General features: G+C 32.4%; 3 protein-coding genes across 5 annotated transcripts; 1 reads left to right on the top strand and 2 right to left on the bottom strand.

Moving 5' to 3' along the window:
- The first annotated feature begins 242 nt into the window (after positions 1-242).
- On the top strand, positions 243-4,676 carry LOC107958856 (protein phosphatase 2C 53). 3 transcript variants are annotated; one of them, XM_016894755.2, is made up of 7 exons: positions 243-591; positions 690-764; positions 848-930; positions 1,243-2,553; positions 2,647-2,964; positions 3,055-3,160; positions 3,955-4,676. In XM_016894755.2, the coding sequence occupies exons 4-7, from the start codon at positions 1,636-1,638 to the stop codon at positions 4,287-4,289; spliced, it is 1,677 nt and encodes a 558-aa protein (XP_016750244.1). In that variant the 5' UTR covers positions 243-591; positions 690-764; positions 848-930; positions 1,243-1,635; the 3' UTR covers positions 4,290-4,676. The 3 variants fall into 3 exon arrangements, with proteins under 3 accessions (XP_016750244.1, XP_016750243.1, XP_040968829.1); XM_016894754.2 differs by lacking the exon at positions 848-930; XM_041112895.1 differs by lacking the exon at positions 848-930 and having other exon boundaries at positions 248-764.
- Positions 4,677-5,608: 932 nt separating this feature from the next.
- Positions 5,609-7,097, bottom strand: LOC107958858 ((S)-coclaurine N-methyltransferase). Its single transcript, XM_016894758.2, has 4 exons — positions 6,832-7,097; positions 6,392-6,744; positions 6,195-6,253; positions 5,609-6,031 (listed from the first exon to the last, which is right to left on the bottom strand). The coding sequence occupies exons 2-4, from the start codon at positions 6,422-6,424 to the stop codon at positions 5,791-5,793; spliced, it is 333 nt and encodes a 110-aa protein (XP_016750247.1). The 5' UTR covers positions 6,425-6,744; positions 6,832-7,097; the 3' UTR covers positions 5,609-5,790.
- A 4,957-nt stretch (positions 7,098-12,054) lies between these two features.
- LOC107958857 ((S)-coclaurine N-methyltransferase) lies at positions 12,055-14,345 on the bottom strand. The gene is made up of 8 exons (XM_016894757.2): positions 14,009-14,345; positions 13,809-13,917; positions 13,490-13,714; positions 13,298-13,397; positions 13,096-13,206; positions 12,855-12,938; positions 12,651-12,709; positions 12,055-12,487 (listed from the first exon to the last, which is right to left on the bottom strand). Exons 1-8 carry the CDS (start codon positions 14,193-14,195, stop codon positions 12,295-12,297), a joined length of 1,068 nt encoding a protein of 355 aa, XP_016750246.1. The 5' UTR covers positions 14,196-14,345; the 3' UTR covers positions 12,055-12,294.
- Between the last annotated feature and the right edge of the window lie 5,051 nt (positions 14,346-19,396).

Below are 19,396 nucleotides of genomic sequence, written 5' to 3'. Positions count from 1 at the left end.
AGTTCTCAAGAATACAATCAACACTGAAAAAAGATGGCCAAGAAAAACAATGAATAAAAGATGCCAGATGCTGATAAGCAGAAAGCCTAGCAAAAATCTAACAGTAGGACTATTTTTTTCTTCGTATTTATTAAAAATTAATTAAGATAGAATTTAGAAAAAGAAACTTGTCTGATTGGAGGATAAAAAATAAAATTAAAAAATTAAAATAAGAAGGACAAAAGAAAGAGAGCATGAGCCTTGGGATGGGTGGAGATGCTTTAATATGCTTTTCAAGATTTGACATTTGTCATCTCTTTTTTCTTTTATTTTAATTTTCCTCTCTCTGTCTCTTTCATTTTACCAATGCAGTTTCTTCTATTAAATTTTTCACTTCTCCTTTTCTTCTTCAGTACCTTTTCTTTGGCTCCTTCAATTCTCTAAATACCCCAGAATATTGATATTGCAAGTATAAATAAAAGATAAAAGATAAAAGAATATAAAAGTTCTTTTCTTTTTTCCCTTTTAGTGAAGTAAAAAAAGAAGTCTTTTTTGAATCCTTAATGACCACTTGAGCTGTCCACCATTTATTTCTTTTAATTTCTTTTAATCGTAAGCTAAGTCCATATCTTTTTTCTTTTGACAAATCCATATCTTTGATTTTCTTTCTCACTTGATTTTTTTCTCTTTTTCAATGTTTCATCTCCCAGATGTTAAATGGTCCTTGCTTGAAACAACTATAAAGAGAGGGAAATAGAAGACTTAACTACAGTTGACAAATTTAGGTAGTAGTCATTCTTTCTCTTTTGGTTAAAGTTTCTACATTTATTTTCATTTTTTATTATAATTGTACCAAATTATTTGACAGAGAGAGGGAGGAGGATGAGGGGGAGGGACTGAGCGGTAACTGGTGGGGAAACCAAAGGTCCAAAACTACATGAGGTTGAGAAGGTTGCCTCAGATCCAGGGAACTCTTTAATTGATATTTGAAAGAAAAAAGTACTATGTAGAGTTTTCCTGTGATTCTTTTGGGGGGGGGATATCACCTTTCTTTGAGTTCTTTCTCATGACCCTTTTTATTTTTTTTCCTCTCTCTCTCTCCTAGTCTTTCTTTTTGTGTTTGAGGATAAGGATTTGGTTTTAATTTTGATGTATTTGTGGTTCTCTTAAAGTTTCTTTTTTTTTTTTTGAAAATTATTATAAATATATGGTTTATATGGACTTTGGATATTAAGTTGTTTTTCTGGTTCTTTCTGTGTTTAGTTGATGAAGGGAGATAAAGATTAAAGAAAGCTCCAGAGAAGAAGAAGTTGGAAAAAAGGCATAATCAAAGTCTAAAGTTACTATTTTTGGGTAATAATTTCCACAAATGGAAGTTTGGATCCACTTGCAGTTGACCAGATCTGACTAACCCATATCCCTTTCATTACCGTTTTTGCTCGCCAACAAGTTGCAACACCTGAACTTGTATCCTTCTTTTTTGGACACCTTTTAGTTGATGAAGGCATGGGAAATGGCCTCTTAAAACCCACCATTCACATTCCGTTGTTGTTCTTTATTTCATCAGAAGGTCATAGTTTCGTTGAAAAATGACAGGTTGTGTGATGTTTGAAGGGTTGGAGGGTAACTTTTTGTACTGCCAATATAGGGATTTTGATGGAGGAGATGTCTTTGACGGTCGCAGTGCCATTTAGATTTGGTAACTCAGTGTGTGAAAACTCTACCTTTGCTACCCGTATGGACATTACAAGACTTAAGCTTACGGCAAGTCCTGCTCCTGTTTTAACTGATTCTGAAACCAAGGCTACTAACCATTTAGATACTGCTGGAGATGTGGATTGTAACTATGCTGGTATGGAGACTGAAGAAAGTAGTGTAGAGCTGCCACTGACAGGAGAAATCAAGGGAGAAAGAGCTACTGCCTCCATGGATATGATATCTGACAGTAAAGATGTTTGGATTTCTAGTAATGACGTTATGGACCGAGACAGCGGGGAGGAGGATTCTTTCTCACTGGAAGGTGATCGGGTTTTCGATCTTGATAGCTCTTGTTCATTATCGGTTGCCAGTGAAACTAGTAGCCTTTGCGGAGAGGATTTTTTGGGTTTTGATGCTTCTTCTGAGGTAGGAACACCAAGTACCATGGACAATGAGAAAAGCATTTGCAGTGTTGATATTATTGCAAAAGCCACCAAGTTTGTGGAATCAAATGTTGAAACAGTATTTGCAAGTGATCCCCTTGCTGTGGCAGTAAATCTTGAGGAAGAGATTGGAGATGGGTCTGAACAGAAGCCATCTGCAGTGGTTCTTCAATTGGCTCTCGAAAAGGAACCGAATACAACAGCTCCGGTTGGACGCAGTGTGTTTGAGGTTGAATATGTGCCTCTTTGGGGAGTTACCTCTATATGCGGAAGGAGACCTGAGATGGAGGATGCCGTTGCTACTGTGCCTCGGTTTTTAAAGGTTCCAATTCAGTTCTTAATTGGTGATCGGGTAGTTGATGGCCTTAGCAGGGACTTTGTTCATCAGACCGCTCATTTCTTTGGTGTCTATGATGGTCATGGAGGTTCACAGGTTAGTTTGACTGTTTGATTTGTATTTTTCCATTAGATCATGCATGAGATGTCCTGGGAGTAATTTTGTTTCCTGGTCTTCGCCATTGTACAGGTTGCAAACTACTGTCGTGGGCGTATTCACTCTGCCTTGGCTGAGGAAATAGAGTCCATTAAGGAATGCCAGAGTAATGCAAACATGACAGATGGTTGCCAAGAGCTATGGAAAAAGGCATTCACAAATTGTTTTGTTAAAGTTGATGCTGAGATTGTGGGAAAAGCTGATCAGGAACCTGTTGCTCCTGAAACAGTTGGTTCCACTGCTGTTGTTGCCCTTATTTGTTCTTCTCATATTGTTGTAGCAAACTGTGGAGACTCAAGAGCTGTTCTTTGTCGTGGGAAACAGCCCATGGCTTTGTCTGTGGACCATAAAGTAAGAGGCTGCAAATTGTGCCTTTATATCCTCTTGTATTTCTTACTGTTAGTAATTTATACCCATTTAACTTTTATTCTGTTTATATAGCCAAATCGAGAAGATGAATATGAAAGGATTGAAGCCGCTGGAGGCAAGGTTATCCAATGGAATGGTCATAGAGTTTTTGGTGTTCTTGCAATGTCAAGGTCCATTGGTATGTCTTTCAGTTATAATGATTTGAACTATTTGCTTACCGTTTTATGTTTTTCATATGCTTTTATTTTTTCTTTTCAAACCATAATTTAGAATAAGAGAGAAGGGTGGAGGAACTTCAGAATTAGATGAATTTGTCTTAGTTTTGTGTAAACTAATCATTGCAGTGTCTTAATCGGGTGACAGCGTATTAAATCAAAATCTATTGCTGTTTTTCTTGAAATTTTTACTCTTGCTTCCTCTGGCATATATGTATCTTAAGTCTTTTTTTTTTGGTGCATAAACTGTTCAAAATGTACGAGGTATGGTTGTTTTATAATCAAATAAGTTATAAATATCCGTGCTTTTGTTTTTCTCTTGATTAAAGTTGGCAGGATGAAACAATGTGTCCTAACTGATTTAGAAGTTTCATTTTGAGTATTAAACCTTGGAAGTATGATATCTTTTAAATTATAATTTGGCATCAATCTTATATGATTTAACTTGAAATTAACTTCAAATTGCTATTAGTGTCATTTTTCTCAAGAAGTAAGCATCACTTGGCTATTTCTGAGGATAGTTTCTTAGGTGTTTCTTTTATAAAGTCCATGCAGGATAATATAATATAAGCTTCTATTAAGCTCCTCTTGTCAAATGACAAACTTATAACGCACCTGATTGCAGGTGTTTCCCATGTTGATATGGGCCTTTTCTTAAGTATACTGGATTGATGCATGTTACAATTAATTATAAATGATTTGACTGGACAGAATAATTAAAAAGAAGAAATGATGATGGTGATTCTTGTTGTTTCAGGTGATAGATATTTGAAGCCGTGGATCATTCCGGATCCAGAAGTAGTGTTTGTTCCTAGAGCGAAAGAAGATGAATGCCTCATTTTGGCCAGTGATGGTCTATGGGATGTAATGTCAAATGAAGAAGCATGTGACCTAGCTCGGAGACGAATACTTCAATGGCACAAAAAGAACGGTACTACACTGACTCCAGAAAGGGGCGAGACGATCGATCCAGCTTCTCAATCTGCAGCAGAATACCTTTCAAACCGAGCACTTCAAAAAGGAAGCAAGGACAACATCACAGTAATTGTGGTGGATCTCAAAGCTCAAAGGAAGTTCAAGAGTAAGACCTGATGATCTTTGAACCATCGTGTGGTCTTCAATCTTGTTATATGGCATATTCTTATATGCTTCGATATAGTTTTTCCCATTTGTTTCTCAAGGGAGAGGAGGCTTTTGTATTACAGTATCAGTCTCTTATGTAGTACAGAACATGCACCATTCTAGCACCTCTCCATTGTTTCAAGCGTCTTGATGCAAACCATGCGAGGTTCTGGCTATTGTATTGTAAATCTTAGCTGTGCCGTAGGAAAATAGGAGATTATGTCAATTCCATGCCTACTGACATTGTGGGAAATTTGTATTCATTGAGCCTCCGAGGTAAAAAGAAATCACTCAGAGAGGTATTTGTTTGTATTATTTCAACCTATGGTGCTTATAAAAAGTTTGTCAAATTTGGAAGATTCTAGAGTTTTTCTTTATCTTTTCATTGTATGAATGAGTTGATGATTGCTTTTGACGAGATGTTTCTAGTTTTTGTAGCACAATAAGCCGGCCAATGCATATGGTTTTGGAAGTGATCATTTTTAACCATGCAAGGTGCTTCTTTTCTCATAGTGCATGGTACATGTAGAAATATTGATGTTAATGTTTATCTACGTTGCCTTACTTTCATTCCATTATAATACAAATAAACACTGGTTTGAATGTTTTTCTTCTCATTTTTACTTGATTATTTGTTCCATTTCTTCCATTACTGATTGATGTGAGTCTAGTGGAGAAGGTAATGTGAGCTTCGTAATTCACTCCTGCTTTTACTTGGAGAAGGAAAGAAAGCAATGGAAAATAATAGTAATGACAAAGCATCAATTTTTAACAGTGAAGAAAAAGGCAAATCGCAGCTAAGAAAGAAGGACAAGATGCCAATGAACCTACAGAAAAACTAGTATATAGTTGTCAAAATATAAAGACATCAATAATCTGTTTCAGAGTAGAAATGGAAAAGAGTTCATCAGAGGAAAGCAGAAGGCTGGTTTTCAAGTATGATTTCTCGGCTCCATATCATCATAACGTTACAAGCAGTTTCTGTTAATCACTAGAATATCTAAGCTTTGCAACTAAAAATGTAATATGACCCTCCAAGCCACATTAGAGTGCCTGAGATATGAGAAGGAAAACCAAACAAGTACTTACCATTGAGTTTTTAGCCTGTTAATCCCTGATAGCCTGCCTTCATTGCAACTTCTGTATGGAGTTCCTTGGGTCTATGATGGAGAACAGTCATAGCCAGGCTCCTTGGAAGCTGGTGATGCTTTTGGTTCCATTTTCAAGATAATAGTGGAAACCCAGTTGAGAATGTCGCTAACTATTGAAAAAAAAAAAAACAGGTGAAGTAGCTAACTGAAATTATACTTTCATCAGTTATTTAATTTCTATCGTGATTTATTTTCTACATTGATGGTTCTTGATGCAGTTGTTTGATTTCGTCCAAAATACAAAATGCATTCGTCTTTCCAATGGAGGAGGAATTGCATAAAATATTCAACGATTCTACAGTTGCTCTTATTTTAGTCCCCTAATGCCCCAAGCTGATTATTGGTGGAAATGAGAATTGATGATGGCTTTTTTTCTTCTTGAATAGGAAAACTGCAACCATCCATTCTTCTCCATTATTGTATCCAAAGAGTTCCGCAACAGCAATAAAGAATGTTCTCCAATACACTGTCCATTTCACAGCCTGATCCTTGCCATAGGTGGACTCCATTATTGGCTTAATGGAAGCCAAGCTTCGGTCCATCCTCTTCAGCCACTCTTCACTGCAATATAAAAATGTACTCTCTGAACTTTCAAATTGCTAACAGGGAAACAAATACTATAGCTATTTCTCAGGGAAGAGTCAGGGTGGTTAAACAAGTTAGTATAGCTATTGAAAGACTGTAATGGTCTTTAATATTGGTATTACAAAACAACTGCTCTCACCTAGTTTTTGCATAATGTTTCCCATTCATAAGCCAATGGTTTACAACAGAAACATCATCCTGCGTACAAAGGATGGACAACAAGGCATTAAAATCAGTTGGGTCATGCAGATCATAAATATGACATCAAAATCTACGGCTATTGAATTTCAATTTTCAGAATTCATAGCATATATGAGATGTAAAAAGGCTTTTTACCTGGAAATATAGAAGCAGATTAGCTGAAGGCATTCTACCTCCTGTAAAGAAGTACCTGGTTATCCAGTCATCTTCATTTATGTCCTAGATTAAAAGAATTTGACAAGATATTGTCAGTTCAGCTAAGATCCCTTCGATTTAAAATAGATTCTTGAAAACGGGATGACGTCTAGTTATTGCATAAACCCATATTAGAAATAACAATTAGGGTTACTCAGCACAATCAGTTTATTTCGCAAGTCTCAAAAGTGGTAAGCAAATGCTTTATGACAGAAATGATGAACAAAAAGAAGACTATCCTGTTTCATCCACTTTGATATCTTCTTGAGAAGATCCTGATAGTTCTTCATATGCTGTAAAAAAGAAGAAAAATATTATAAAATTTCAAAGGCTTAAGGTGTAAAAATTTCTCAAAATTTCAAAGTCAACATGAACCTAACCGTAACATCATAAGGCACTTGCATCAGACCCTCCATTAGCAAACGCTTTACTTTGCTAGATTGATACTTCAACTTTCCGTTCCTTTCTGCCGAGACTATGAAGTGCTTGGATTTTCTGAGAGTAATGTTTGGCTGCTAGAACTGCCAACCTTAGTAGACTTGTCTATGCTTACTCTAGGTGATTGGCATGTGCATCATCAATGTTACGAGCTCTTTCGTTTGATTTTTGTGGTAACGTAGGGGGTGCGTCAGGGCGGTCGCTCCCATTTTTATATTTTTGAATTTTATATATAAATTATTATATATTTTAGAGTTACCATATAAATTTTAAAGTTAAATTATAGAACTAATTGATTTGACTCATACTCATATATATTAGTAATTTTTTTATATTTTTATTTATATGTATTGCTAAAGAATTATCTTTCTCCGGTAAGATGCTAACACTGCCGAGAGAAAAAGAAAAGAATTTATGATAACTCTTCTCGTGTCTACTGTAACAACCGAATGAGCATTTTTAGACATAAAAATTGTGAAGATAATGCTTCGCAAAAGAATGGATGATGATTTTCTTTTAACTTACTTGATAGCTCAAGAATTTTCAACAGATTCTATCATTGATGAGTTCAATTTTAAGAAATAGGATTAATGTCAAGTTTTTTTAATTTAATTTTTGAAATTATAATGATATTTATGAAATTTTTAGCATAGTATTAGTTATTCTTTTTTACATATTAGAAAGAAATATTTAATTATATATAGAATAATTTAAAAAAAATTTATAGTAAGATAATTTATACTTTCTAGAAAACATTAAACTTATTTGTTTGATAAGGAAAAAGAATATCCGAGAAAAATTGACACTTTCTTATCTTAAAAAAATCCATTCGAATTTAAAAATTCTATTCTATTGGCAATAAACACAAGGCCGATAACACTTCATCCCATCACGTAACTGTGGAGTCTAACGGCAGTTGTTAGGGTCTCCTCTTCAAAGGGTAGAGCTGGTTTGTAATCTGTGGACAGGAAGAAACCATTTATCAAACATTTATGGGGCTGCATTGTACAAGCTTGTAAAATGAATATGATGCATGATAACTGCAGGACATGGTAGCGGGAAAACCCTACACTCAACTCAACCATTATTAGAATATATTGGAATTAAATTAATGCATCCATCTACATGTTGTGGTCAGGTCTAATTTTGGGGATTGTCTCGAGATGTGACTATTCAATGCCTAAAAATAAAAGGGGTTTAAATTATTATTTTTCAGTTTTCAAATGGCCTAAAAAGATTTTTTTTTTAAAGTCAAAAAATAATTTTACTAAAATATTTTTCTCTAACTTTTAAGGGACTTAAAACATCTTTTTATTAGACTCAAAAATATCAAGAGTGGTTGTAGTAGAAAATTTTGGCAGCATATTTGTTTGTAATGTCTCTACTGAATTAGCTAGGGGTGGGGTTTAAGATAAAATTTTGTTTGTTAACGTAAAGTAAACCGTGAAGTTGTTGTTTTCAGCTAAACTTTGTTATTTTTTGGATGAATAAATTTTACTTTTCCAATAACGTTACATGTTTGGGTCCACATTGTGGAAACCCTCGCTTATTACAGATTTTATTTTGACTACTTACTAAAAGTATTTTGCAACAATATGAAGCTTTAACATAGCTCTTCTTCTTCTTTTTGGTTTACGTTTCACTTTGGGGTTTGATTTGTTTTCAAATCTTCCTATTATTAAGGATGTATAAGTGATAAACTTGGGTTTCTGTTTGATTTGCTGTACTGGTGGTAACTTGTTGTGGCATGATTTTGATCTAAGTGTGTTATTCTGTTACTAGTTAATTCGTTAATTACTCAATGTATTGCAGATGTTTTAAGATCCTCTAATACTGAGTGGTACTTATTGCAACATATGCTAAAGCTAAACCTTGGTGGAGTATCATGAATTATTTTGAACGTTTGATGTAATATAGAGTAACTTTGCTGAAGTAATTTTCTACAAGTATGGCCTCTAAATGATGTCACCTTAGCAGGTGTTTTTTAGGGGGGATTGGGGGACCGGGGAAGAATGAGAGAAACATGGTCTAATTAGATGTCGTTCGCTGTACTTTCTAACTTAATCCCTTTACTTAGTTTCTAATTTTAGGAATATAGTTACTGTTTTATTTTTTTTTAAAGGGAGTTAGTTACACCATATATTCCTAAACTATAACCCTCATTTTAAATGGGCCTCCAAACTTCAAAACATTCTAATTACATCCCCAAGTTAATAATGTTATATCAATCAAGTCTTTTAATTATTAAAACTATTAAATGATATGCTAAATCTTATATAACATAATTTAAAACGAAAATTTTAAAGAAAAGTGTTATCTAGTAACTTTTAAAAGTTAAAAACTAAAAAAAAAAGTGTGAGCTATAAGTATTTGTAAAAGCTTCGAAAAGCCCAAATTCAAGTTTTTTCCATTCCAATGATATTCATTTTTCATTTAACTTTTTCTATTTAAAACAATGTCACATAACATTTAACATCTAATTTGATGGTTAGAATATTGATTTTAGCAATGGAAGGATTTTATATGTAAAACTTTGATAGTTTAGGGATGTAATTAAAATGTTTTAAAGTTTGGCGACCAATTTAGAATGAAGGTTATATTTTAAAGGTGTATGATGCAATTAACTCTTAAAAGATAATGTTTAATTGACAACATTGTTATTTGACTTCTATTAACTTTGAATTTGTTTAATTTTTAAATCAAGCCTTTGACTATTAAAATACCGCTTATTCAAAATCAATAGTAGTCTAATAAAAATATTATTACTTAGATTTTAATTTTTAAATTAATAGAGAGATTAATTTCTTAAAATTAAAGTAAAAAAAACCAAATTTCAAAAGCTTGAAATAGTACAAAGACATGCAAATTAAACTGAAAAGAGAAACAAAAATAAAAGGAAGAGAAAAAAAAATTGTACATGCATGTTCATATATATATTTAAATATTGTATGTATTTCTTATAAGAATATAATAAAAATGTATTTAAAATTATTAGTTCGAATATTGCCTCAAAAATTGATTTAATAATAGAATATAATAGTTGTTTAAAGCAAAATATATTTAAATAATTATTTTTATTTTTAGTTTGAATAAGTATAAAAATAAATTTATTCGTGAATTTACTTTTAAACTAATTTATATTTATATTTAATTTGTTTGCGAATTATGCTATTTATATATTTTAAGGATTATTATCTTATCAAATGTAACGAAGGTAAACATGTTTATGCAATTAAGTCTTTAATAATTCATGAATAACTGACTAGTAAATAGGGGTGAATTTAAAAGGGGCACGTAGAAGTTTTGGACTCTATAAAAATAAAAATTATGTAATTTAATATTTTTATTAATAATAAAATTTTAAGTCAATATATGATAAAATTACACTTTGGCTCTCTTAAAGTAAAAAAAAATTATGTTTAATCTCTACAAAAATATAAATTAATAAATGATAAAATTATATTTTGACATTTCAAAATTTTATAATTCAATTTCGGTCCACTAAATTGATTTTTGGATTAGTCGCTACGAATATAGTTGTCTACGGTTGGAATATTGTGACCATGCACTAATAGCAATTTCTCAATTTCTTTTAGGTTTTTTTGTTTGACTCAAATTTGCAATCATACAGGGGAAAGCGAGTTCTATGGTGGCAGTGGCTCTTAATCTTGAATTAGGATGGGAGGTGAGTTAATGATCATCACACATTGCTTGTTTACCTAGTGTTCTTGCTAGAAAAACTTGTCAATTTATTAATTTATTATTTTTATGTTGTTACTTGTATATTGAGTCATTTTTATATTTATAATTGTTTAAATATTTTATACACATGCACAATTGCGAATCTAGAGGGGCTGGCATAGGCCCCAACCTCTTTAAAATATAAAATTGTTATTTAAGTTCTTAAAATTTTTAAAAAAATTTAAATTTGTAAAAGTAAAATTATATTTTGTCCCCCTAAAATTATAAAAATTTAATTTAATCCTTTAAAAATTATAAAAATATAAACTATAAAAATTTAAAATTTCATTCAGCCCCTTAAAAGATTGTTCTGGCTTTGCCCTGCTTATGCAGATTCATTTTGGTTATATAATGAATATTGATGGGTGCTGGCCGAATCCCAAAAATAAAATCTTATGCATAGGTTTTCATTTCAGTCATCTCCTCGCATATGTTGTTGTCATTATCCTCACTTGTATGAGAATTTTTGTTGTGGTATGTTACTCTTAATTGGTTGTATATATTGAAGTTTTTCATGGCAATTTTCTAAACTTAGACCCAAAGGATCCTCTGTACTCAAAGGTAAGCATGCGCTGGTTTGCGTCTTGAGTTAAAATAGGTCAAACATGCCTTTGTCAAAAGGCAGATGTTTGTACATTTCTTTAGATAGACTGGTTTGAGTCTCAGAAGTAGAAGACGAATAAGCTTTTAGTTGTATGGTTCTTTAGTTAGCCAGTTGTGTTTTCAATTAAAGCCTAACAAACATAAGTGGCTAATTGATGATAAAGCATATTTCAATTGAAAACACCACAACACACCTCATGATTAAGCATTACTTATAATGTAATACCAAGTTAGTTTCCTATTCAAGTATTTATTATCATGTGAATTTTGCAGGGACTTTAGAAATTTTTAAAATTTTAATTTAGTAAAAGTAAAATTACACTTTGACCCCACTAAAATTATAAAAATTTGATTTAATCTTTTAAAAATTATAAAGATTTAAACTATTAAAAATTAAAATTTCATTTCTACCCCTACAAAAAATTTCCGAATAGATTTTAGCTGCCCTCCTTTCAGAAAAGAAAAAGAAAAAGTTATAGGAATCAATAATCTGTTTCAGAGTAGAAAAGAAAAGGAGGTCATTAGAGAAGGAAGCCTATTAAGTATGGCCATCCAAGCTACATTAGAGTGGCTGAGATATGAGAAGGGAACCAGACAAGTTATTGCTGCTTGAGCCTGTTAATCCCTGATAGCCTTCCTTGCAACTTCTGTATGAATTTCCCTGGGTCTATGATGGAGAACAGTCATAGCCAGTCTCCTTGGAAGCTGATGACGTTGTTGGTTCCATTTTCGAGATAATAGTGGAAACCCAGTTGAGAATGTTGCTAAATAGTGTAAAACAAAACAGGTGAAGTAGCTAACTGAAGTTATACTTTCATCAATTATTTAAATTTTTTGCTATGATTTATTCTCTGCATTGACGCTTCTTGATGCAGTTGTTTGGTTTCGTCCAAAGTACAAAATGCATTCGTCTTTCCAATGGAACAAGTAGCTAGACGTGTGTGACTAGTACGAGTTGCAAAATTTTCAGCGATTCTACAGTTGCTCTTATTTTAGTCCCCTAATGCCCAAAGCTGATTCTTGGTGGAAATGAGCATTGACTACGAGCATTGACGACGGCTTTATTTCTTCTTGAATAGGAAAACTGCAACCATCCATTCTTCTCCATTATTGTATCCAAAGAGTTCCGCAACAGCAATAAAGAATGTTCTCCAATACACTGTCCATTTCACAGCCTGATCCTTGCCATAGGTGGACTCCATTATTGGCTTAATGGAAGCCAAGCTTCGGTCCATCCTCTTCAGCCACTCTTCACTGCAATATAAAAATGTTCTCCGAGAACTTTCAAATTGCTAACAGGGAAACAAATACTATAGCTATTTCTCAAGGAAGAATCAGGGTGGTTAAACAAGTTAGTATAGCTATTGAAAGATTGTAATGATTTTTTATATCGGTATTACAAAACAACTGCTCTCACCTAGTTTTTGCATAATGTTTCCCATTCACAAGCCAATGGTTGACAACAGAAACATCATCCTGCGTACAAAGGATGGACAACAAGGCATTAAAATCAGTTGGGTCATGCAGATCATAAATATGACTTCAAAATCTACGGCTATTGGATTTCAATTTTCAGAATTCATAGCATATATGAGATGTAAAAAGGTAAAAGGCCTTTTACCTGGAAATATAGAAGCAGATTAGCTGAAGGCATTGTACCTCCTGTAAAGAAGTACCTGGTTATCCAGTCATCTTCATTTATGTCCTAGATTAAAATAAATTGACAAGATATTGTCAGTTCAGCTAAAATCCCTTGGATTTAAAAATAGACTCTCGAAAACGGGATGACGTCTAGCTATTGCATAAACCCATTTAGCAATAACAATTAGGATTACTCGGCACAATCAGATTATTTTGCACACCTCAAAGTGGTAAGCAAATGCTTTATGGCAGAAATAATGAACAAAAAGAAGACTATCCTCTTTCATCCACTTTGATATCTTCTTGAGAAGATCGTGATAGTTCTTCATATGCTGTTAAAAAGCAGAAATTATAAGATTTCAAATCACCAACATTAAAACTGTGTAGTAGCACAGACTGTACGAAAAGTCGAAAACAATGAACCTCAAACATTTCAATCGAATATATCCTGTCGTATGATGCCTCCATTTCAAATGTGCTTATGTCCGCAACAATGATCTCCACATTTTGCAATTGCCGATCCCTATGAAGGGTAACCATAAATTTGTTTTCAAGAGTCAAAAAGTAATAAACATGAAGTAATAATACTTTTCATTTAGCAAGTGGAGCATTTACTGGTATTGCTCCTCTATAAAAGCTTTCTGAGTGGTGGAATTGCAAATCCCTGTAACCCTGCAATTGGGGTATTTACGGGCAATGTATAGAGAAAGTGAACCCCATCCACACCCCACATCAAGAACCGTTTGGCCATCTTTTAATTGCGATCTCTCACAGTACAGTTCCAACATTGCTTCCTCAGCATCCTCCAAAGTTTTCGACTCATCAGAAAAGTAACAGCAACTGCATCATCCCATTAAAAAAAATTCACCCAACAACAATAAAAGCAGTACACAAGATCAAACAAAAAGAGAGGGAAAAAAGGAAGGAAAAGAACCTGTATTTGAAGTTCTTCCCAAGAACCAACTTGAAGAAAGAGGTTGGCAGTTCGTAATGTTGAGTTTTAGGCTTGTCTGTCTTGATAGCTATAGGCATCTCCTTTAGGGCTACAAAGTAAACAAACAAGTCAGTTTGGAGACAGTCAAATCAAATCAAATCCAAGAAAAAAAAAGGTTTAATCTAAGAAATGTTACATACAATGAGCAAACTGAAGGAGATCAGAGAGTTGGAGTTCAGTGGAGGGTTTATAACCAGAACGAAGACGACTAGCCAGGAGAAGCCGAGTCAACCTCCGTATAATAGCATCAGGCAACAAATTGCGCTCCAAGAAGGTCAACATGAACCTAACCGTAACATCATAAGGCACCTGCATCAGACCCTCCATTAGCAAACGCTTTGCTTTGCAAGATTGATGCTTGGATTTTCTGGCAGTAGCTAATGGTTGGTTGCTAGAACTGGATGCAAGGATAACAAGTTAACAGCCTAAGTGGCATGCTTCATACAAATTGTAGGTGACTTTGATGTCGTTATCATTGTGGATGGGCTTTTTGGTATGACCTTTATAACCGTTAATGGGCCTGGGAAAGTGGGTGTCATATTACCATCCTTTAAAAGAAATTAAAGTTGTGCCCACCGGGCTATGAGGCATCATAAAAGAATTATTATTTTTTCTTCTTTTGTTTTTAATTTATTTTATTTGACAGAAACTTTTTTTTTTTAAATTTACTGATGTAATCAACAGAGCACCATTAAGAATATAGTTTTTCTTTTTTTTACTTTGTTTTTAAAAATACATACATATACCGCAACCGCTTAATACAGACAACATTAAAATTATCTTTTTAAAAAATTTGATGATTTGAGTAATAATTAAGGGAAAAAAGGGTGGTATCGCCGGTTAGTTAGGTAATATCAACTTCCACTATAACAAAAGAATTATTTTCATATATAATTTTTCTTTTGAATTATTATCATAATTAATTAATATTTTATAACTATTTATATATAAAAAACTATATCACCTAATCTAAATTCACAATGATTGATCATGGTTTTGTTTTAAAAAATTAAATTAATCTTACGGCAGATAGAAGTCCATTCTATGGGTAATAAACATGAGACCGGTAACACTTTATCCGATGTTTTTAGTGAAGGTAAAATATTTTACAAATGTACTTAAAATTCGCGTGTTTTCTAGTAAAATGTTCTTTACACAAAGAAAAAACATATATAATGGACTAGTGGTTTTGCATCTCCATTCTTTCTTCTCTCAGATGCCTTTCTCTGCTTCATTCTCTCTCAGCCAAACGCCTCTCCTTGCATCTCCAATCAGGTGAGTTCTTTATTTATTTTTCATTTATTCCATTCCATTCCATTCTTTCTCTCATTCAATCGTACAAGCTTCTGGGAAATTTTCAACATCCCTTCGTATTTGCACTATTTATGTGTTTTTTTTTTTTAGCTAGTTCACAGCCTTGTATTATTTTAGCTCACTTACAAATGAAAATTTTGATGATTTTGAAAGCATTGTTGTGTCCGAGTGACATCTTATGCATTTTCTAACGAAGGAACTTTTATCAGAATGTATGGTATTGGAGTAGTGATGGTATGATATGGAGACTTTCTGAAAGAGATGATTTGTTGATATTTTTAAAGGTGTTCAAAGTGGGCATGTAGATGTGTTAAAGCGGTTCATGAGGTGGAAGGTTTATAGACATTGTTGCTCCATTGTTATTTTCATTAACATCAGATTATGTAGTTGTTTTATGGTAGAGTTGGTGTTGATGATTGGACTGATGTTTTGCTTGGAAGTTCAAATCTTAACCATTTACAGGGGTGGCAAGGGCCCAACCCCTATAATTGGAAAACTTTTAAAATTTCAATCACCTAAAAACTGCCTAATTTGGCCTGACCATTGAATAAATTTGTTTGTTGGTTGACTATAGCTTGGTGTGTCAATAGTCAATAGTGAAATGAATGCTTTTAGATTAGGAGGGATTGATTGTACTAATTTATTCTGTCTTTTTATTCCATTTGTTTGAGTTCTCTATATATTCTGTCTTTTTACTCATTAATAAAATTTATGATTATGATGGTTCATTTTGGCCAAAAAAATTATGATATTGTTTAGTAATGGCTCAAATTGATAATTTGAAGTAGATGTTTAAATCAAAATATATGCATATGTTAGTGAATGTAAGTAATTTGCATTAGACCATTAATAATTATTATTTAATTTAAATAAATAATAATAATATTAAAAATGAATTTTTTTTATTTTATTCAGAATTATTCATGTAACGTCTCCTAACCCTATACCGTCACCGGAACAGGGTTACGAGACATTACCAGTCAGTACAGTCTAATTCCGGTCATTAATTAAAATAAATATTCACACACATCCTAGTTTTAAGATGTCGTCCCTTTAATGGGCCCTTGCAGTCCAATATGAACAGTAAATTCAATTCGGGACTAATTTAGAATCACTACGAATTTTTTGTAAATTTCAAAATTCATACTACATACTGTTACCAACCATAATTTACTCATTTCATCAATACTTCTACAACCTAAATGACTCTCATTAAACATCCTGGGTACATGCCACTATCAATACTCAACATACTTTACCTTAATGAATTCGGGATCATCCTGAGATGCTGATTTAATGTACTATCTTTACTTAACCTGCGCACGGAAACAAACCGTACACTGAGTATGGTATACTCAGTGGTATTTCTATAATCCGAACAATTAATAATATAACAAATACTTAAGATCATAATAACAATTACAATTATTCAATTATTTATTCATAGATAAATTTCAACTACTTACCATATAAATTTTATACAAATCATATAATAAACACAATAACATAATTGTTCAATTCTTAACTAAATCCATTATTATTTACTCCATTCTTTCACTTACTACTCGGTATAGCTTTCCTTAATTTACTCACAATTCAATATCATTAAACTATATTCAACTATACACTTATCAATCATATTCCATTTTAATTCATTTCAATAACAGTCAATTTCATTTATATCATATCAACTTACTATCCCTGATAGCTTTCAGTATATACATACGATTCATATATCTCAAATCACATTTCAATTCATCAAGTGGCATCAAATATCATCAATTCGAACTCCAATCATTTCATGAACCTTTGGTTCATATTTTCAATTTCATATCTAAATTTTCAATTCTCAATTCAATTTCTCGTTTCATTTCAATAGCTTGATCAATCAAATTTATTCGATTTATCTTTCACTTATTTACCCCTATTAACAAACCCGGACTTTGACGAATACACGGATTCCAACCCAAACACACCAGTACGGCAAATTGTGCCTAAAATGGTACATAGTACCTGATTAGAGTACGACACGTAAAGTGCCTAAAACGACACACGAGGTGCCTGATACGACACACGAGGTGCCTAAAATACGACAAATAAAGTGCCTGATCGATAAAGCCGGCAAATCCCGTACACTTCCAGATCCCATGGCATGCCAATTATATCCGACTCAGCCCGAGTAGTTAATAGGGTATTTCATTCACTTTCTCAATTTAATAATTCTTTCAATTTAGTCCTTAAAGCATAAAACTTATGAATCACTTTACAATTCAATCCTTGTATCATTTTTAACTTGGATTTCAATCAATTTAGCCCTTAATTCATCATTTTATTTAACATGGACAATATCTAGAAATCTAATAACTATCAAAATATCAACTTAATTTCATCAAAACTTTGTTCTAAAACTTCTAAAACATCAAAATTAAGTAAAAAGGGCTTGATTGACTTACCCATTAAAGCTTAAAGCTTCAAACCTTCAATTTTCCCTTTTCTCCCCTTCTTTCTTTCTTTTTCTCCCCTGCTCTCTGTTTCGTTTCATTCTGTTTCTATTTCCTTTCATTTGCTTCTTTAGTTTATATATATAATATAATATAATATAATATAATATAATTAAAACATAAAGTATCTTTATTATATAATAATATAATAATATACTAAACATAAAAAAAAATCTTAGATTTTCTTCACGATAACGGCCTCAATTTATACTTTTTGTATAATTGCCCTTTTAGTCCTTTTTATTTTTTAATCTATAATTCAACTTTCACACTTTATTCAATTTGGTCCTTTTACTTAATTACTCTTAATTAAATTAAATTCACTTAATTAAACTCTAATTAACCACTCATTTTACTTCGTAAATATTTTTAATAAATATTTAAGAATCCATTTTTCAGAAACGGAGACCCAAAAATACACATTTTTGGTAACGGTAAAATTCGGGTCATTACAATTCAAACCCCCAAAAAATATAAGATTTTCCAAAAAATAAGTCCAGTTTCCAAAAATTATTTTTCGTATAATATTTGACACGAAACAAACGTACCATTAGTCTTTAATATTTATATATTTTATCAACTTTGTTCTAATTTTTTTAAAGCTAAATTTGTTATTAATATTTTAAATAGAGTCAAATAATATTTTTTAATAAAAATATTAGTTAAAAAATTAATTTTTTAATGACGTTGGTGTGTCAACTTACATGGCAATCCATGTGTACTGTAACACCCCTTACCCGAGACCGTTTCCGGAGTCGAGCACGAGGCATTACTTAGCTTATCTTACCAATTCGGAGCATAAAAACTAGGTTTGAAAATTTATTTCATTATTCGCAGCAAATCTGTCCAATCGCGCAGCAGTTACTAAATTAATTATAACTTGAGCTACAGAACTCGAAATTTAATCCCGTAAATTTTCCCTGAAACTAGACTCATATATCTACTCACCATAAAATTTTTAGAATTTTTGGTTCAGCAAATTAGTACAGTTTATTAGTTAAAGTCTCCCCTGTGTCACCACCAGACTGCCCTGACCTCTAGTCACTAAAAATAAGTTTTCTCACTATAGGATTTTCATATGAAGTTCTTACTTGTTTCTATAGAAAAATAGACTCATTAAGAAATCTAAGCATGTAAATTTAAACTCATAACCATTTTTGTACAATTTGTAATTATTTTCTAAACTCAGAACAGGGGACTCCAAAAACAGTTCTGACCCTATCTTACTAAAATTCACATATCTTAAAATATAAATTTTTTTTTCTACACCGTTATTTTTCCATGAAAATAGACTCAACAAGCTTTAATTCCATATATCATTCACCCTCTAATTCATTTTATACTATCTTGGGTGATTTTTCAAATTCACGTCACTGTGCTGCCTGAATTCTGTTTCTTTGCAAAATTTTATCCTTTCATGATTTCCATGCATAATTTATCACCTAATCTTTCATAACAACAAACACCTTCATCCTTAATCATTTTAATAACCGTACATCATCAAATACTTACACATCACTCATTAGCAAAATCATCACTACAAACATACAAAATAACTAAATCCCTATACATGCCATAACTTAAACGTGTTTCGATATAAAATACCGAGCAGTTGTAGTTGATAGTGTGGACGATCTCCGACTTTTTTAGGATCCTTGAAGTAGCTTTGCAATACTATAAGAGAAAGAGAAATAAAAGAAGTAAGCATAAAGC

Source organism: Gossypium hirsutum, chromosome A05 (genome assembly GCF_007990345.1).
Source record: "Gossypium hirsutum isolate 1008001.06 chromosome A05, Gossypium_hirsutum_v2.1, whole genome shotgun sequence".
Taxonomy (NCBI): Eukaryota; Viridiplantae; Streptophyta; class Magnoliopsida; order Malvales; family Malvaceae; genus Gossypium; species Gossypium hirsutum.
The sequence above is the reverse complement of the archived record's forward strand: the minus strand, read 5'-3'. Positions and strand labels throughout refer to the sequence as shown.